Source organism: Scleropages formosus, chromosome 6 (assembly GCF_900964775.1).
Source record: "Scleropages formosus chromosome 6, fSclFor1.1, whole genome shotgun sequence".
Taxonomy (NCBI): Eukaryota; Metazoa; Chordata; class Actinopteri; order Osteoglossiformes; family Osteoglossidae; genus Scleropages; species Scleropages formosus.
The window spans coordinates 32,158,665-32,179,951 of NC_041811.1; the positions used below are offsets into that span (position 1 = coordinate 32,158,665).

General features: G+C 43.8%; 1 protein-coding gene across 1 annotated transcript; it reads left to right on the top strand.

The window, feature by feature from the left end:
- Positions 1 to 349: 349 nt before the first annotated feature.
- Positions 350 to 20,492, top strand: LOC108933093 (neuropeptide FF receptor 1-like). The gene is made up of 5 exons (XM_018749922.2): positions 350 to 419; positions 9,150 to 9,565; positions 14,288 to 14,290; positions 19,132 to 19,231; positions 19,553 to 20,492. Exons 2-5 carry the CDS (start codon positions 9,166 to 9,168, stop codon positions 20,490 to 20,492), a joined length of 1,443 nt encoding a protein of 480 aa, XP_018605438.2. The 5' UTR covers positions 350 to 419; positions 9,150 to 9,165.
- Positions 20,493 to 21,287: the final 795 nt, after the last annotated feature.

Below are 21,287 nucleotides of genomic sequence, written 5' to 3' on the forward strand. Positions count from 1 at the left end.
AGAGAGAGAATGACTGAATGAGAGAGAATGAGTGACTGAGCGAGTGACGGAAAGAGGGAGTGAGTGATTGAATGAGTGTGTGTGTGTGTGTGTGTGTGTGTGTGTGTGTGTGTGTGTGTGTGTGTGTCGCAGCCTTAGGAGCTGATGGACAGCGAGTGTGCGCGCGGAGGTGCGCGAGGAGGAGCGCGCGGCTATAATTCGACCTCCGGACTCAACGCCGCCGGTTCTGGTCTCGACTCTAAATGAAGAGATTCGGTGTTTCCCTCGTGTTTTCCGGACGGTGAGCAGTCAAAGTGTGGTTCTCCCCGTTTCTCCCACTTCTTCTTCTTCAGTCACATCGATTGGCGGGATTCAAAAAGAGGCGAGAGGAAAAACGCGCCACAGGTCCGGCGTCTGAGACTGAGAGCGACGCTCCGCAGGTAAGGAATAGGAATAGGAATAGGATTAGGATACAGCTGAACTGTCCGGCAGAGTCAGTGACAGTTACGATCGCGGTGTTTTCACGCTCCCTGCGGCCGCACGAGGCTGGGGGTTTCAGTCCCCGGAGATCGCGTGACGTGCCCGTACCCTGTTTGCAGGTTCACTTTCACCTCGTGATGCTGATGGCGCGTGGAGCGTCTCCGCTTCTCATTCCATTCATAAAAGAAACGAGCCGCACCAGTCACGTGCAAAGCAAAGGGAATTAAACCGACCCCCTCGCAGGTGGGGGTTGCGGGGGGTGATACTCGGGACTTGACAGGGATCGCAGGGAGGGAGGACAGCAGTTCGGGGTGCAGCTCACCTTCGGCAGGTAAGGAATCGCTCCTGCGATCCCTCACCTTCTTTCCCTCTTAAATTTATCTTCAAAATTTTGAAAAAAAATTCACACGTTATTATGCAGACTCACAAAATCATTCTGAAAATGCAAAAAACGACATTTCATTCAATTTGAGCTTTTTTGTCAAAATCCTCCGTGAGTCCCAGGCGATGAGCGCGCCCTAACGTGTACTGTACTTTACCATGTTTACAGGAGGGTTACAGTAATGCATGATTTCTGGGGGGGGGGGCAGTGCAATAAAATGTCTATGCTCTTGTGCGGAGTCTAGCTCTTCTGGATCAGTGCAAATCCAGTTATTAAATCTGTTCCAGTCCTCTAAGTTTACAACATACCTTACATTTATGTATTTATCAGACACTTTTCTCCAAGGCGACTTCCAATGAACTCTATGTAGTGTTATCAGCCCACACACCTTATTCACCGCGGTGACTTACACTGCTAGATACACTACTTACACTGGGTCACTCATCCATACATCAGTGGAACACACTCTCCCTGTCACTCACACACTATGGGTGAACCTGAACAGCATGTCTTTGGACTGTGGGAGGAAACCAGAGCACCTGGAGGAAACGCACGCAGACACAGGGAGGAAATGCAAACTCCACACAGACTGATTGGGGATCGAGCCCACATCCTCTTGCACCACCCAGGTGCTGTGAGACAGCAGCACTACCCACTGTTCCACTGCGCTGCCCAGCTTATTGAAAGCATACTGTATAATGGTCTTCCAGATGGGGGCGCTGTCCTTTGTTCAAGCAAACCTTGATCTGCTTTCCCCAGTATTTTTGTAAAACTCCAGTGAGCACTGTTGCTAAAATTTGTTGTTCCCCCAAATCTGTGGCTTTGTTCCAGCACTGCAACATATGCAACAATAGGCTACTTTTTCTCATCTCCGTGATTCAGGCTGTTCTTGTGTGCAGCTGCTGTTATCATCCTAATTGACTTTGTGACGCCAAAAGACTTTTCTAGCTTTTGTGTGTGTGTGTGTGTGTGTGTGTGTGTGTGTGTGTGTGTGTGTGTGTGTTGTTCATCAACTCCTCGCTCTCCTCTGGCTGCTTCCCATCTGCCTACAAAACTGCCTTCATTTCACCTCTGGTAAAGAAACCCTCTCTGGATCCTAACTCAGTCCAAAAATACAGGTGGGTCTTCCTCCTCTCTTTTCCGTCTAAAACTCTAGAGCGAGCGGCCTGTGATTATCTATCTGAATTCCTCACTCGGAACCATCTCCTCGATGGATATCAGTCTGGGTTCAAAGTTGGTCACTCCACGGAGACGGCGCTCCCGGCAGTGTCTTATGCTCTCCAGTCGGCTAGAGCCGCCTCCCTCTTCTCGGTCCTCATCCTCCTCAACCTGTCTGCAGCATTCGACACTGTCAGCCAGCAAATTCTACTCTCCTGTCTTACTCAACTGGGGATAGAAGAAACAGCACTAGAATGGCTTGAGTCCTACCTATCTGACAGATCCTATGAAGTGGTCTGGTGGGGATCCATTTCTTCTCCTCTGCCTGTCTCAACCGGTGTCCCTCAGGGCTTGGTACTGGGTCCTCTGCTCTTCTCAATCTACACCTCCTCCCTCGGCCCTGTCATTGCCTCCCATGGATTCAGCTACCACTGCTACGCTGATGATACCCAGCTCTTCCTCTCATTTTCTCTCATGGACTACTGCAACTTTTTCCGGTGTGGCCTTCCTGCTACTGCCAGCAAACCTCTACAGCTGATAGAGAATGCTGCTGCCCGAGTTGTGTTTGACTTGCCGAAGCGTTCCCATGCATCTCCTCCACTCGCTTCTCTGCACTGGCTTTCTATAGCTGCTCGAATCAAATTCAAAACCCTGGTTATTGTCTACAAATGCATCAATAGAACTGCTCCCAGATATCTACAGGACTTGATCAACCGCTACACCTCAACCAGACCGCTTCACTCTGCCACATCTGCCTGCTTGGTGGTCCCACACATGAAAGGTAAAGTGTGAAGGTTCTCGGTTCTGGCTCCGTTGTGGTGGAACGACCTCCCCCTCTCACTCAGAACTGCTGAATCTCTGTCCACATTTAAAATGGGTCTGAAAACTCACCTCTTCCAGACTCACTTCTCCCATCATCTCTGAAGTTCATGTAAGGTATAAATGTTTATGCACCGTAACTTTAAGATGATGCCCAGATAAACCTTTACGCAGCTACTCCTGGAATGTAACGTAAATGTTTACATATATCACAAGAAAAAAAAATATTACTAGGAAGGTGATTTGGAAATGTGGATATTCGGATCAAGTTTTATGCAGCTACTCATGTGATGAACATTGGTTCATATGGTGGAAAGAAACAAACTAACTGCACTTAAGAATCACACATCTGCATCTAAGTGTCTCTCTTAATGTAACAAACACATCGTATTTTCTATGAGATGTACGTCGCTTTGGAGAAAAGTGTCTGCTAAACGAAGACATGTAAATGTAAATGTAAATGTTGGAGCTGTTCATATTCATGTTATGATGAGTCACTGGGTAAGATCAGGTCATGAGAAATTCCTGCACCCGTCCACCAAGCTGCTGAATGTCATTTGCAGTTTTCTGCTATTAATTTTTCACTGCTCCTCAATCAGATTGTAAAAAACACAGGGTGTAAGAGGGGATAAATCAAAGGATTTGGAACATATGGCCTGCTGGAACATCACAGAACTTTCACACATACACACCTTTCTCAGACATCGTCGTACAGCAAAAAGCAGCTCAGACTCCGCGGGTCGTCTGAACTGCTGCATCTGGAATATAAGAGAAAATACACTCAAAACATGGGAATTCTTATTAGACATAGCTGGACTCGAACGCCATATGTGAGCTCCCAGTGGAACCTTGTGGAAAATTTTTCCAGTCTGTTTGTATGTTTGGAAGAGGACTCAAGTAGGGTGTTTTCGTTGTGTTTGGTAAAGACGGTGGACAAAATTTGCCACCTAGCAACATATTAATATCAAGGACCTGATAAGGAGTCGGATCCTCCTTTGCCTTCAGAAAAACTTCAGTCCTTCTTGGAATGCAGTCGTTCAAGTCCTGAACTGTGTGTAATGAGATATTGCACCCTTCAAAGAAGAAAAGCTTTCACGTCTTTGAGGGAAAAAGGAGGGGGGAGGGATCTACTTTGCTCTCATTGCTCCAGAACTTCTCATAAAAGTTTAGTGATGTCTAGATCCAGTGACAGAGGAGGGCATGAAAGGCATTTCGTTTCAGGACAGCTGGTAGCATAGTGGATAGATCTGCTGTCTTTGTACCCAAAACTCACTGGTTTCAGTCTCACCTCCAGCTGTAGTACCCTTGAGCAAGGTACTTACCCTAAAGTTGCTGCGGTAAAATTACCCAGCTGTATAAATGAGTAAATAGTTGTAAGAAACCTTAACATTGTAAGTTGCTTTGGAGAAAAGCATCAGCTAAATGATTAAATGTAAATATGGGAACATCATGAGGGAACAGTGTTTGCAGCATAGGGTGCACCTGGTCTTGTAAAATGACTTCATATTCCTTTGCTATTATATAACCGTACAGGGCAATTATCAGGTCTAATGTCTCCCATGAGAAGGCAGCCCATACCTTTACCATGTTTAACAGCTGGGAAGAGGCATCATGGGTTGAAGGCATCCATTGCCTTCCACAAATGTAAACCCCTCCAGATGTAGGAAATAGTACTCATCTTCCCAATTCAATGTTACCCCAGAATACATTAAACAAGAGCCACATTCCAACATAAACATTTATATATATTAATTTACACGGATATCTGCAAAGGCCTAATAAACAACATTACAGAGTCCTCAATCACAGTTAATAACTCCGAGGAAACAGAGCCATTGCTCATTATTTACACCTCTTACCTGCAATATGTAATTGTGTGAATATAATTGACTACCTAATTAATCATAAATTATCGAAAAAAATAATAGCAACAACAACAACAATAACAAGTTATTTCTATAATTAGTATAGTTTTTGTATTGTAACTTTTATCTTTTAAAAAAAAACGAAAACTAAAGAATCTATTAAATCTGAATCTGTCTTGACTATAATTAAACCATTATCTGCCAAATAATAACACTTTCACTTCCTACCTGAGAGACAGCTCTTCACTTGTTGACCTGTTGTATGGAAACAGTTGCATGCAGTGTAATATTTTCATCATGTAAATATAAAGCATTTCATCTTTCTCATGAAGATGTTCTCATAATCTGAAATTGAAACGTAACGGGGGAAATATGGTCACCGAAAAGTCTAAGGATTAATCCCACCATGTAGTGAAGCCTGAACACGTTCCGAGTAATCGCTTGCCGAGCTTCAATAAATGTAGCGTTCACCGTTATTTCCAAAACTGCAGAGCTCAAAATTGTTGCCCAAACCTTTAAGAATGAACCACACATTTTCTGAAACCACTTGTCCCAAGTGGGGTCGCAGCAAACCAGAGCCTAACCCAGTAACACAGGGTGCACGGCTGGAGGGGGAGTGGGAGGGGACACACCCTGGACAGGATGCCAGTCCATCACAAGGCATCCCAAGCAGGACTTGAACCCCAGACCCAGCAAAACCTGTTGCGCCACCACACCCCCACACTAGAACAGAACGAAACTAAAATGCCAAAAATTAATGAGCTCACCACAGGATGGGGAGGGAATATGCACACACACACACACACACACATACAGTCTTCATTCTCAAACCTTTTATATCAAAAGGACAACTTATCCTAACAAGGAACCTCAGGAGTTTGATATTTACAGTCCAGGCTTTTCATCAATAGGTCACTTGTAACGTATACAGAAAATTGCACATTTAATCAATTTAGTACAAACACTGAGAACAAAGAGACAGCTCTGCTCTAAGAAACAGTTCCACCGCCAGGAGCTCCTATCCTGCATCAACTTTATTTCCCACCGTTTCCTCTCCATGGGCTACGGATACTCATTAAATTCAGAGGTTACTCACGCTACCAGACTACAGATGCAAATAAATTATACTGTATAAATTACCGTTTTTAAAGACAAAAAAAGACACTGGATCCCGCCATCCGTTCCAAGTGGACCTTGTCATTCTTGAAAAATCCCCTAATACAGTATTACATGAACCATAAGGATATATACACAACTAAAAGGCAATAAATAAATAAAGTGCTTACAGTAAATACACTACATTTTCATGATGCGCTCTCATTTTCAGTTTAATTTCTAAATTCGTTTTTCCCTTTCTCGTTTCAGCATCGCCAGGACAATCATTTTTGCAATTGCTTGTCGTTTTAAATAAAAAGTAACTAGAAGGGAATCACAAATTAAAAGTTTTGTAAGCAAAGCGCAGTCACTGCTGGACCTCCAAACACTGACTGAGGTTCGAACAATAAGACACGTGGTACTTTGTGACAGGGCAGCCAGCAGAGTTTATTGTACAGCAGATGGAGCAGTCATTGCTTGATGTTATAACCCGATGTTGGGAGTTTAACACAATATAATAAGGTTACATTTACTTGATGCTTTTCTCCAAAGCAACTTATGATGTGACGCTACCTACAATTATTTACCCATTTATATAGCTGGGTAATTTTACGGGAGCAATTTAGGGTAAGTACCTTGCACAAGGGTGCTTCCGCTAGAAGTGGGATTTCAACCTGCAACTTTGGGGTCTAATGGCAGAAGCTCTAATCCCTAAGATATAAAATGCGTGAATTGGACGGTCTTCCTAAGCCTGGATTGTTAGAAACTGCACACATCAGAAGTTAGTTGGTTGATTTCACCGACCAATACAAACAAAATTCTCCTCTTCTACTACAATGGACACAGGAGGGTCTGGAAGGATTAATCCCATTAGTTACAGTGAACTGTACTGTGGTAATATTAATTTACATCACATTAATTCATTTAGCAGACACTTTTCTCTGCAGCAACTTTCAATGAACTCTCTGTAGTGTTATGAGCCCACACACCTTATTCACCGCGGTGACTTACACTGCTAGATACACTACTTACACTGGGTCACTCATCCATACATCAGTTGAACACACTCTCTCTGTCACTCACACACTATGGGTTACCTAAACAGCATGTCTTTGGACTGTGGGAGGAAACCAGAGCACCTGGAGGAAACCCACACAGACATGGGGGAACATGCAAACTCCATACAGACTGAGCAAGGATCAAACCCATGTCCTCTTCCACCACCCAGCCACTGTGAGACAACAGCGCTACTTTCTGTGCCACCCCTAGCAGTCAGATGGGTTCTAAATGTTGTCCTCTATGTCACACCATGGTGCAGGAGAAACGCTATTTCACTCCAATGTATGTTCTGAGCATATTGTGGAAGTGACAATACAGTTGACTTGACCTTGACTATAAAATATTGAATGACAATAGCAGAACTGGACAAAAAGAACTATTATCCCCAGTCTCAGAGTGAAAGAACCAAGATGAGCACTGAGAGAGGTCACGAGGGGGGCTCCTCGATCACATTTAAAGGGTCACGCAAGTCATAAAATACGAGCAGCACAATCCTATCCCCCGTCCACTTCCACCACTTCCGTGATTTTCAATACATTTCCAGCCCATTTGTCCACCTCTGTTATTTCGTTCTCTAAGAAAAGGGGCGGAAAGATCAGATAGTTGCTGCGGTTCTCTCGACTGGCAGCTCAGCCTACCAGTCTGCAGTAGCTCCCATGGAAAACGCAGCCATGGTCCCCTCATAGACCTCATGTCGCTGCGGTGCAAAGTGCTGTTGTCCTGTGTGCCGCTACCCCGGCGCCACTCCGAGAGTGAATACAGGGTGGTACCAGAGTAAATCAACAAGAGAAAGCGGTATTATACACAAAGCAGCAATTGCATTACTTTTGTGCAAAGGGAGAAGAGAGTACTTATCCGCCCACTCGCACAGAAACCTTTGCTGTGGCGCCTTTGAGCACTTAATCTGAACTGGTGCAGCAAAGCAAAAATCCAACTTTTTAAATGCGTAACAATGTAAAGTCGCCGGAAAGACATGTCGACGACGCGACACAATAATAACCCGCACAGGAGTCCAACAGCAGCATTGTGATGCCCTTACTGTGCCCCTCCTCTGGTTACAAACCACCAAACACCTCATATCTGCACCTTTGTTTTGTGTTCATTTGTAAAGCGACTTCTAAGGGAGTTTAAATATCATTTTGGAGTCGTACTTTAGCGCGGTGACGACGCAACTGGACGGGACACTTAATCAGAGAGTATGGTGCCAAAGGTAGCTGGTAGCGTAGTGGTTTGAGCTACTGCCTCTATGCAAAGGTTGTAGGTTTGATTTTCCCTCTCCAGCTCTAGTACCTTTGATCAAGGTACTTACCCTGAATTACCTATAGACAGATAATTATAACCTTGCCACTCTATGTTGATTTGGAGGAATGTGTCTGTTAAATGAATATCTGTGATCAGAAAGTCTGATTCATTTACTTGCTGATTGCAGTTAATATCAAAGTTTGCCTCTTTTATAACTGCACCGCGCAGAGACCAAGCAGCAAGTCTCAGATGATACCGTAGCTAAAATATATGTATTATTTGCTGAAATAAATGCATTCCGAATTCTGAGGTTTAAATTAATTCCACCCAGGAGTCAAAGAGTCCATTTTCATAAGGTTATTTGAGCAAAAGATGAGAAAGATTACATCTTCATACAATTAAAATATCAACAGTGGCATTATTGTTAATGAATGTATAACAGTGTAAAGGTGAGATGGAGCCTCAACTGCTCAGATACACCGGTTGATGATTGTTTTATTAGAATGTAAATTCTGCTGTTAAAAAAGCTGTGTTTTTATTAAAGGATGTGAAAGTGTCACCTCTGTAGTTGTTCATGCTTTGTGATTAAATTGGAAGCCCATGTTGGCTGTCAGATAGTGCTGCGTTCAAAAACTCGATGACTCATCGAAGGAATTGTCCGACTCCTCCGTCACTTAGGTGCATCAATCAAAAAAATTGTAAAAAGAACTCCCATCACTTTGAGTGAAATAGCACATGGTTGCTGAATGCAAGTGAGACTTATATTTTATTGCACACCAGTATCACAGGGGATATTTACATTTATTCATTTAGCTGATGCTTTTCTCCAGAGCAACTTGTAATGTCAAACTACTTAGTTATTTACCAATTTATACAGCAGGACAATTTTAGTGGAGCACTTTAGGGTAAGTACCTTGCTCAAGGGTGCTGTACAACTAGGTGAGAGCTGAACCAGCAACCTTTGGATTCAAAGACTTGAGCTGTAATCACTGCACTTCCAGTAGCCCTGTAATATAGCTAAATTTAATGGAAAAATTCTAGCTGGGCCATCTGTTTCTCTTCCTCCACAGAAATCCTGGACAAACCATGTCCATGAAGAGGCAACTAGAGGACAAGGACACAGAGAAGGCTGGCGTGATGGACGCAATGGGGACTGGAGACACCAAGGACATGCAGTCCCTGTTCATGAACTTGAGCCTCCCTGACAGCACGAACTCATCTGATGCCACCAACGTTACCGACGTAACCAGAGTCACCTTCTCACCCTACTACCAGCACTCGCTAGCCATGGCTGCCAGCTACATCCTGGCCTACCTGTTCATCTTCCTGCTGTGCATGGTGGGTAACGGCCTGGTGTGTCTCATTGTCCTGAGGAACCGGCGCATGCGCACCGTCACCAACCTCTTCATCCTCAACTTGGCCATCAGCGACCTGCTGGTGGGAGTCTTCTGTATCCCCACCACGCTGGTCGACAACCTCATCACAGGTACCTTGCTTCACTATTTTCTCACAGAAAGAATGGGCTCAGGCTTCACGGCTCACAGACAGAGGTAATGCGACTCATACTGCTAAACATGGGCAATGTTACCTTACCGGCACAATCTCAAACGAATAAATGCAAAAAATTAATCACCAGCAAAGTCACCTTTTGTGAAATACAGCCACAGAGCATAAAGAAGATAATAAAAGTAGAATGGACTTTTTTAAGACAGAAAATTACTGGACAAGCTGATCTCAAAGTGTAACCTCTGTATAGATTTACATTTACATTACATTTATTTATTTAGCAGACACTTTTGTCCAAAGCGACTTCCAATGAACTCCATGTAGTGTTATGAGCCCACACACCTTATTCACCATGGTGACTTACACTGCTAGATACACTACTTACACTGGGTCACTCATCCATACATCAGTGAGATAATTTGATAATTTAATTTTTTATTTAAGAGGGAGTGCGGTGGCACAGTGGGTTGGACTGCAGTCCTGCTCTCCGGTGGGTCTGGGGTTGGAGTCCCGCTTGGGGTGCCTTACGACGGACTGGCGTCCCGTCCTGGGTGTGTCCCCTCCCCCTCCGGCCTTACGCCCTGTGTTGCCGGGTTAGGCTCCGTGACCCCGTATGGGACAAGCGGTTCTGACAGTGTGTGACAATTTTTTATTTATTCTCACACTTTCACCCTTTGGAATGCTGGCTTCATCAATATAATCTGAATGCAGAGCTAATCAGGGGGATCATACACTATGATCTTAGAGTCAGGAGTTTATTCAGTGCCAGCTTTTAAAATCTGCTTCTGTGACAACAACCACAATGTGTCTTTTTCTCAGTATAAACAAATGCGTTGGGTGTTCTTTGCTTTCACTAGTTTCACCATTGCCTTCCTTCCAGATAAATTAAAGCATTAACCTACATATCATTACTTACCCATTTATACAACTTGGTTATTTTCTATTGGTGCAATGTGGGGTAAGTACCTTGCTCACAGGTAGTACAGCAGTACGTGGGATTCAAACCTATGACCTTCGGATCCTTAGCATCTCTAACCACAGTGCTACCGACTATCCTGGTTATGATGGGTCTATTGCCCTTAGAAATTGACCAGCTGACCAAGTGTAAAGAACAAGTGTGTGTAATCATAATTAGGAATTTTAATTAATTCACATGTGGAATCTTAATGAATAACATTCCCAATTTTGAAATTACCAAGAGATCTAATAATAAATAGATGAATACCAAGGCTTTGATGACAGGTTCTTTTAAAAGTAGCTTCAATAATATTTCACTTGCAAGTTGATAATCAAGCTGAAATATACAAACACACATTTCCAGAACCACTTGTCCCATACAGGGTTGTAGGGAACTGGAGCCTACCCAGTAACACAGGGCATAAAGCCAGAGGAGACACACCCAGGACAGGACACCAGTCCATCACAAGGTACCCCAAGCAGGACTTGAACCCAAGACCCACCAGAAAGCAGGACTGTGGTCCAACCCACTGCGCCACCACACCCCTAAGCTGAAACACCAAGTTTCTTAATAAACAACATGGAAACACACACACACAGGCTGAAGCCACTTGTCCTGAGGTGAACCAGAGCCTAGCCCGGCAGCACGGAGCGCAGGGGACACACCCAGGACGGGGCGCCAGTCTGTCACAGGGTACCCCAAGCAGGGCTCGAACCCTAGCCCCGCCGGGGACCAGGGCCTGGTCAAGCCCGCTACGTCACCGTACCCCCCCCTACATGGAAGCACAACAGTACAAATCAATATTCTATTTCCCAGAAGTATGTGTGGTAGGAACTGCAAGTTCAGGTTTGGAGACATGGAAGCTTAGTAGGTTTACCAATTCTGGAGCATGGAAACATGTGCACTCGCATAGCTGTGTGTATGTATGTGGGTGTCAGCGAGTGATTGTGTAGGTGTGTGGGTGTGTGTGGGTGTATGTGAGCAAATGGTTTGAGCTCATATTACGGGAACTAGTTTGTGCACAAGCAAAAAGAAATGTGTAAAAAAGGATAAAATATTCAGCAATATTAGTAAAAAATCTGATCTGATTGTTTTGTTCTCAGCTGTTATTTCCGAGTGTTTTAAAATATCACCAGCAGTTGAGTCACATGATACCGTCAATAATGGAAACATATCGGTAAGCAGAATCACTCGCTGAATGATGTGTCTAGTGGTACATTTCATATTAGGTGCATAATATAATCCAAACCAGTGGAGTAACATCTTGTGATGTACTGGAGCTACAGAAGGTATCAGCAGTCGGACTCAAACACGTGCTGTGGGTAAAACATCTCCTGAGGTGCTCGGTTGGCTGGAGGTTTGAATCCAACTCTGCGTGTGTGGAGTTTGCACATTTTCTTTATGTTTGCAAACCCAAAGATGCGCCTGAAAGAAGACAACGGTCACCCGCTTCCTTCCCTCACAAAGAATATTAATACCTCAAGAAGAAAAGATTGCATTTATGAAATGGCCGGCACAGTCGCAAGGCTTGAACACTATTGAAAATCTGGGGGCAGATCTCAAACAGATGGTGCACCCAAGACAGTGTAAGAACTAGAAACCCTCTGTAAGGAAGAGCGAGGGAAAAAAATCACAAGCAAGAATAGAAAAACTGTTAACTGCCTACAGGAAATGTTTGGAGTCACAGTCAAGAGGGGTATTGGAAATGAAATTTAGTATTATAAATTCTTGACTGACAGGGCGCCCAAACTTTTGCGCATGTCATATTTTATGTTTTATTTGCTCACAGTTGTTAAATTCAGCAAATGAAGAGGAATTGTACACTAGAATTTGTAGGAATATATCATGTTTAAGTCTGTGAGTAACTCCTTTTCCCTTAGAAAACCAATAAAATTCAATTAATAAAAAAATAATTTGAGCTTGGGTGCCAAAACTTTTGCACAAAACCCTTCGTTACAACTGTCTGTTAACCTTAAACTTCCTGTGAAACTAAAACTCTCCCCAGAGAGTCAGCCGTCCTTCAGCATGACCTCCTACTACCAGTTTCATATGGCAGAAAAATGAGATTATGGTCAGGCTGGGGAACAGTAATGTTTTGTGGTCGAGATTACGTCTGCCTCTAGTCTTCACGGTTAGTGTCTTGAATATTCTCAGTTTTGAGGAAGCAATGCTGACAATTTTGAAAAAATAGGATTTTGGGCATTTTGAGATATGCAAATTCATTCAGTAATAAATTAAGAAGTCGCGTTTTTTGTGGTGTTGACCGTTTTGGTTTTTGTCTAAGTCAAGTTTACAAACTTTGTTCAGGAGTTTTTTGAAAAGTAAGCCTAATTTATAAAGTTTTAACTGGAGTTTTACGCTCTTTATATCCATGATATCTGTCTGACAGCAATGGCTACTTCTCAGGATTAAAGAGAAAGAATTTGGAAGTTCTGTCTTCTCATTGACTTTTGATGGGTTTGAAACAGATATTCTGTTTCGCTACGAATATCATAAGTGAGACGTCACATATATAAATATCGAAGACATAATATTCCATCCTGCTGACACCTCATTTGTTATAACATATAGTCAGTGATTGTCAACTCATACACACTGTCCAAAACCACTTCCCCCAAGCATTGTTCGCAGCAAGCTGGAGCCTAACCCAATAACACAAGGCCCAGGGTTGAAGGGGGCAGGGGACACACCCAGGACAGGGGGCCAGTCTACTGCAAGGTATCCCCAGCAGGACTCGAACCCCAGACCCACCCGAGAGCAGGACCCAGCCAAGCCCGCCACACCATCCCCCTCATAGTCAAATCCTTATGTAAAAGTCCCCTATTTAACATTTAAATACAGTGACAGGTAACCAATCACTCGAAAGACTATTTTATTCTCGCTCTGAAATCTGGTTTTTCAAGATGAAAGATTAATATCAAAATGGATCCAGTCAGTCTGTTCAACTGTAATGTGCACCATTGCTGTGAAGTTTCTCCTTTTCATGTGTTTTGGAGAAGAAAGCATAATACTCTAGAGCCACAGCCTAGTCGACCTACTGAAAACTTGCTCGTTTGAGGTGTCCATCAAACATTATGAGCTTCATCAGCACCAGAGCTGAACATGTGAAACAGATCGTCTCATTTGCCTATTTCTTGTTATAAAGAAACCGTGGGATTTGCGAATGAGTGTCACGAGTCCTTCACACCTTCCCCGATCCGTTTTATTATAGCATTTTATATACAATCTGTCGTTAAACATTATTTTTAACCGAAAAAACACTCATCATGTCTCATTCTCCAGCCACTAAACAGGATAAATATAAGGGTCCTAGATGTTCATTTGCTCTGGTCCCTTTGAGGAAAAGCACCGAGAGATGCTTAGATACGCACCTTTCATTGCAGAGTATCATTATGTATTCTGTGTATATAGCCTTGCAAATCCATTTTTTATTTGTTTTTATAACAGTCGGGAAAGAAAAAATCACCAGGCATTTGTCCAATACTCTGACTTAAAAATGTGAACATTCCTCTTTGTTCTATTCTAACACTTAATAGCTGTAGAAAACGCACAAATTTGATGCAGAATACAACTGAAAGGTCTGCTTCCAGTAAATAAAAATGGTAATATAGGCAAAAGGCAATAGTTTACATTGCTCACCTGCTTAAAGATGAAACTGTTGCAATAAATACTATATGACTGGCTTTTATATGAGATTTTCAGTCCAAAGGCTGATATTCAAAGACAAATTCCGTGCAATGCCAGCTGGTATATTGACATAATAGCTTCTGATGACCTTCAAAAATATAAAAATAGAAAAACACCCTTTTAGATCCCTTATAGCCGGTGGTTACATTATTGTGTTTTAAGTGCTTTTCAAGCTGAACACCATACATCTGAAAATTGAAGGCTTTGCCTCCCTGCTTTCAGCCCAAACTGATGTGACACAGACAGCAGGATCCAGCTGAGACTTCTCAGGACATTGGACTGGGGTGAGATCACACTCCCCCATTGGTCCCCGTCTGACAAACAGCAGACGGAATCACGCCACTCACCCTCACTGAGACACATGAAATTTGTCATCCTGCTCTCTCCTTTGTCTCAAACATTTTTACGTCGGACACGGACACATCACCGTGCTTGTTGAAGGTCCTTTCCGTATTAACGGTCATACGTGTTCTGACCACATGCCTTAAATTTTTCAGTGTTTGGACTGAGGACAACACTGATCATCTCCTGAACTGATATTACCCCCAACATGAACTCAGATTTTACCTCGCTTTTGTCATTACCAATTCATAAATGCCCATTTTTTATCTGCTTTTCACATCATCTATCATACTGACATTATTGCAGAGTATACAAGGTGAACATGTCCAACACTTACATTTATTTATTTAGCAGATGCTTTTCTCCAAAGCAACTTCCAAAGAACTCTATGTATGTTATCAGCCCACACACCTTATTCACCAAGGTGACTTACACTGCTAGATACACTACTTACACTGGGTCACTCATCCATACATCAGTGCAACACACTCTCTGTCACTCACACACTATGGGGGAACCTGAACAGCATGTCTTTGGAGTGTGGGAGGAAACCAGAGCATGGGGGAGAACATGCAAACTCCACACAGGCTGAGCAGGGATCAAACCCACATCCTCTCACACCACCCAGGTGCTGTGAGACAACAGCACAACTCACTGTGCCACCATATACCTGGTATATGCTTTGCGTATGTTTCCATATCTTTACTTGACATATAGCATGTATTTTCAAATTTATTACAACACTATAACATCTTCCAGGATATGGATGTTAACATCCTGCTTATGTCTCTCCACAGTACAGATTCATAAACATATATAATCAGCAAATAAGAACATTATTGTTCTGTTTCTCTTTGCTTATGGCATCCAAATTGTTCGGTTTTGGTGGGGGGGGGCACTGGAAGCTACTTACAATTTTTCATCCATTTATACATTTATATGGGGTAATTGGTTTTGTAGTAGTTAGAACTGCTGCTTTTGTAGCCAAAGGTTGCAGGTTCTAGCCTCACCTCCAGCTGTAGTACCTTTGAGCAAGGTACTTACCCTCAATTGTGCTAGTAAAATTACCCAGCCGTATAAATGGGTAAATAGTTGTAAGTAGCTTTGGAGAAAAGTGTCAGCTAAATGAGCAAACAAAGCATTCTACAACTGCAGATAGGATTTGAACCTATACCCTTCACATCCAGAAGTAGGAAGTCTAACCTCTATGCTAGCAGAGCCCTGGAGCTGTTTGTTCAGACTCTTCAAAAGAACCACTATTGCCCAGAGCAGATGACCCATAACACGAAAACATCCGGCTGGCGTTACGATACCCACCTGTGACTGTTTTCCAGGACCGCCGTGACAACTATGGCAGTGCTCTGAAACACAGTCTGTAATCAGCACCCCCCCGGCAGCTGAGCCACGCACAAAGTCTGCCACAGTACCCCTGGAACAGTTGGCGAAGCGGGGAAAGAAAGTTTTGCCGAGAGAGTTAATTGGAATTCGCTTCGTCCTCATTAAAAAGCATATGTGACATGATTATTTCCGCAGAGCCTGCCACCCAAGCGTGATTTACCTCCAGAGGCAGAGTCTGCAGAGAGGAACTGACATCGGCGTGAGACCATCGCTGTGGGAGACCTTCCTGCTACTAATTCTTCCAGCGCACAATTGCTCTGCCTTTCCATCCGCTACTTCCACCTTCCCCACTTTACCCCCCCCCCCAACTTGCCCTTGGAAATGCGACCGAGCTGTGCGGTTCCTGCCAGGGAGGGTCTGGACACATTTCCTCATGGCATGTTCACCCCCTCTCTGTTACGCTGCCTGCTGAAGCCCTCGATCCCTGTATAGAGACCTTAGGATGTTTTCTTGCCCCTCGGTTTCTCCCACTTGCTCCGGTGTTTCGGATGCCGTGCGTGAACCTTGCTGCCAGGCAGGCCCTTCATTGAACCCACCTTCCTTTTTCCGTCGCTCAGCCTGGGTCCGGCTCTGTAAAGTTCATTTCATATGCCGCTCTTTCATCTTGCAAGGCACCACTTGTGCGTTAGGTTAAATTAAAAACGGGCAGAATGGTTGTAGTCTTAGTGGTTGTGGCTTTTAGTCACTTTTAGTCTTATAGTCTTTCGATCCGGAAATTGCAAGTTCAGATCCCAAATGTCGTACCCTTGAGCAAGATACGTATCCTAAATTACTAAAAAAAAAAAAATTAGTCAGGTGTATCAATGGATAAATTACTGTAGGTCACAACACTAAGTTGCTTTGGAAGAAAGCATGAGATAAATGCATTAGAAAGACAGTTTTTCCCTTACATTTAATTGACAATGTTTTAGTTACACTAGTTATAAGCATCCAATTTTTTACCTATTTATGCAACTAGGTAATTTTTTACTGGAGCAATTGAGGGTGAGTACCTTTCTCAAAGGTACTACAGCCCAAGGGGGATCAATCCTGTACCCTTTAGAATCAGAGACAGGTGCTCTAACCACTACTCTACTAAGCTGTCCTACCACCTTTCAAAACAGCCTTTGTCTTCCACATTGTATTTGTAGGGTTATTAACACTGAGACCCTTAACTTTTACAATGCATCATTTATTTTTTGAGAATTAATAATACCGTTGCCCTGCGAGTATTACAGAGCTATCAAAGTTGGCCGTCACATTCTGAGCTCATTCTACTGTGGTATGAAAGTTTGATTCGAAGGCTTTGCTATGCCTATATGCTAGGAATACAGATTTACGTAGTTCCCGTGAGACTGTGCGTAATGAGAATGATAACACCAGCGACGGTTAGGAGTGTTTTCATTCTCATTACGCACAATCTCACGGGAGCTATGTAAATCTGTATTCCTAGCATATAGGCATAGCAAAGCCTTAGAATCAAACTTTCATACCACACTACTGTCTTCCAGTTTGTGCCACGTGTCTCTTGCCCCAGCAACATTTCTAATGAAGATGCAGATCTACAGGAACTTCTGTGGTGGTATTCGGAGAAAAAAACTCACAAACTTCAAAAACGCCGGTTTCATAGTCCTTTCCTCCTTCTGCTCTGGTTTCCTCTCACCGCCTAAAAACATGCAGTTCAGGTTGATTGATGACTCTAAATTGCCCATAGTGAGTGAAAGTGTGAGTGAGTGTGTGTGTGTGTGTGTGTGTGTGTGTGTGTGTGTGTGTGTGTGGGGCTACCTTGCGAGGTACTTGAGTCCAGTTCAGGGTGTACCCCCTCCCCAGCCTTGCACCCAATTATTCCGGAATGGGCTCCGGAACCCCACAGCACTATCAGGGAAGGCAGTTAATGAAATTGGATGGATGGATAGTTTGAGAGCATTTCCCCAATGAAAATTTCAGAGATGTACAACTCATAATGATCCTATGGCTGTGGCAAGTGTTGATTCAACAGGTAGATTAATGTGTGTGTGTGAATCACGCTTTGGTTTTGAATGCTATGCCACACCTTGAAGTATCACGGAAATTCAGTTAACGGCACAAACGTCACATTTCTACTAAAATGACCACAAAGGTCCAACGCGGCCTTGGGATTAGTGACAGAGAGCACGGGGTAATAAGTTCAACTCACTGTGCCAGTGAATAGTCAAGCGCCAGCTATTCGAACCCAGCAGCCGAATAGATTCTGTCAGTGTCGTTTGATTACAGAAGATGACAAATCTAAAAAATTCAACACAATAAAATCAAAGCACTACATCTTACTTACTAAGAAGAATTCTCAAAAGTAGGGAACAAAAAATCAAGCAGAACACTATAAAGTCAAATTAATCCTCAAAATGTTTGTAACTGTGTATTATCAAGGTGAGCGATGCACATATAAAAAAAACAATAGTTATATTTTCTCTCTTTTCACAGCGCAAGGGTGCTTTGTTCAAGCATAATAACCATCCCTATAGGGTTCACAGACTTTCAAGCAGCACTGTAAATGAACTTTCATTTCTTTTATAGAGGCACAGGCTGATGCATTATGAATTCCTTGCTAATTGCCTTGTGATATGAACCAAACTGACCTTGAAGGGGAGAGTACTCTGAATATCATGTTGTCCTTTGTTTCTTTCTTTGTACAAGTTGATCTCATTGGTTTTGAAGGACATCAAAGCGCAAAAGTGAGATGCAGAACGTCGGTGAACCTTTTTCTCTCGAAACCGAAACTTCTAAGGATGATACGGAGGCAGACTGTGAATGGATGCGTTGGTGGCATAAAAGAAATTAATTTAGTATCAATGTTCTCATCGCAGTCTTCATCGCCTGATGATGCTTCCATAGAAATGTGATAATGGGACTTTACAGCCAGACCTCTCATATGGAGGCCACAAACCCAACAAATGGTAGCTGGGTGGTGAGCAGAACTTGCAAGTATTTCAGAGAAACAGGTTCTTTGTAATAAATTCATGCTACAAAACAGTTATGCTTGTTTGACTGTTATGTAACAGTGAGGCGACTATGTTCCCTCCCACTCTTTCACCTGAACTGGAGCTCCATGGCTCACTTGTTTGTCAAGTGGACTTTAGGTTCTGACCTTCACTGATCTTCTTAATCCATGTTTTCGTCTCAGTCTCTGCTGCTTCTGCCGACAGGCTGGCCCTTCACCAATGCAGTGTGCAAGATGAGTGGCCTGGTCCAGGGGATGTCCGTGTCAGCCTCCGTCTTCACACTGGTGGCCATTGCCGTCGACAGGTAGGAGTACAAACTCTTGCTTAGGCAATGGTTGAGGTCAGTTAAGAAAAATGTACTTTAAGAAGTTGGGAAAGGTAAAGTAGAAAAGGAAAAATGAGAAGAAGCCATAGGTCGCGACAAAAGGACCGTGAGTTTATAATAGCCCCCATATCCACACACTCTAGAGCTTTCTTTCTCTCATGCTGGTATCTTATGTGCCCTTGAGAGATGACGAATAGTGGAACATATTAGTGGCATCACAGGTGAAGGGCACTTGGGCAAAGAGAGTAGAGTATTCTTTCGACATGCACAGAACTCCATTTCCACTTTCTCATTTCCCAGGTACCGCTGCATTGTTTACCCTTTTAAGCCGAAGCTAACCCTGCTTGTTGCCAAGGTAACCATAGGGCTGATCTGGGTACTGGCAGCACTGATTATGTGCCCTTCGGCCATGATGCTGATAGTCGAACAGGAGGAAGGCCACTATATGGTGGACAGTGAAGACCGCAACCACACCTACCCACTCTATTACTGCTATGAGACTTGGCCGAAGCCAGAGATGAGGAAGATCTACACCACGGTACTGTTTGCTCATATTTATCTCATACCCCTCACCCTTATCACCCTCATGTACTGCCGCATCGGAGCCAAGCTCTACACCACCGCAGGGCTCTCTACTGACGCACACCCTAATACGGTGCCCTCTGGTGACCCCCCGGGAAGAGCACACATATCTCCCAAGAAGATAAAGGTAATCAAGATGTTGATCGTGGTTGCCCTGCTCTTCATGCTCTCCTGGCTGCCGCTGTGGACGCTCATGCTATTGATAGACTATGCAAGGCCAGAGGGGGCCCAGCTGGACCTCCTGACAAGTTACGTATACCCCTTCGCCCATTGGCTCGCCTTCTCAAATTCCAGTGTGAACCCCATTATCTACGGCTACTTCAACGAGAACTTCAAGAGGGGCTTTCAGGCAGCCTGCCAGGTGGGCTCCTGCGGCCGTTGGCAGGGCCGACAGGTCACAAGCGGATCAGCCACAAGAGAGGGCAGTGGGGCCCTTGCATCTCGGGAGACCCTCAGCCTGGGGACAAAGAACAGGGTCCACACAGATAGAGAAGTAACTGAATGTGTTCGTCTGGAGATGGAGCAGAGGAAAGGCGAGATGCGGAGGGAGCCGTGCTCAGAATTGTGGAGGCCAGGAGAGGGAGGTGATACAGGCAAAGAGAAGATCACTCCAAAGGGAGCCGCGGTGTGTCGTGCCTGGGAGCTGGATGTGTGCTGAAGCAGCCGCATCCTTCAAGAGTCTCTGCAGCCAACCACAGCGCAGCAGACAGGGTCACTCTTGCCCTCCTGTCCCAGAACCTGATCACAAAATCATCTCCTCATGCATCCGGTACCTCAACCACTCTGCCACCCTGGATCCCAGGTATCCTGTGTGACTTTAAGAGCCATATGGAGAGCACAGCAAAGGGGAAAGAGCTGTCTCAGTAAGAGAAAAAAGAGGTCAAGTGGTAGCTGTTGAAGTCATTCAAGCGAGGAGCCAGCGGAATGTGGTACCTGAAAGCAAAATTTCAACACTTTATAAGACTGCTTTCAAAGGCGAGTCTTGTCTAGTAGCTTGGTGAACAATTTTTGGCTCTCTGTTTTTCACTTTTGTACCATTCGTGTGCGGCATCGCTGATCGCGGTTCTCTCTAACATCTACAGTGTGGTGTGTTTTTGGATGATCATGACTCTCACAGCGCACTGCATTGTAACAAGTGCAAAGAGAGCAGTGGTATGTAAAATAGAGGAAATAATCAACATTTGAAATTTGTTGTTGTCTGCATAAATACAAAAGAAACAAAGTTGAAGCTTTTTAGAGTCTAATCTGTGATTTATCGTTTCTAACGTGCTTCGCCCTAGTAGAACACAGATGATGGCAGCTATGTGTTGTACATATGCCTCCCTTTTGCCATCATAAATCAAAACAGATCACAATAAAAAATTTAAGAGATGGATGGTGTCTCTGTGGTCAACTCCATATTGCAATATTGTGAGTGCTTTTTATTGTTTTAAGTTTGCCATATGCTCATAAA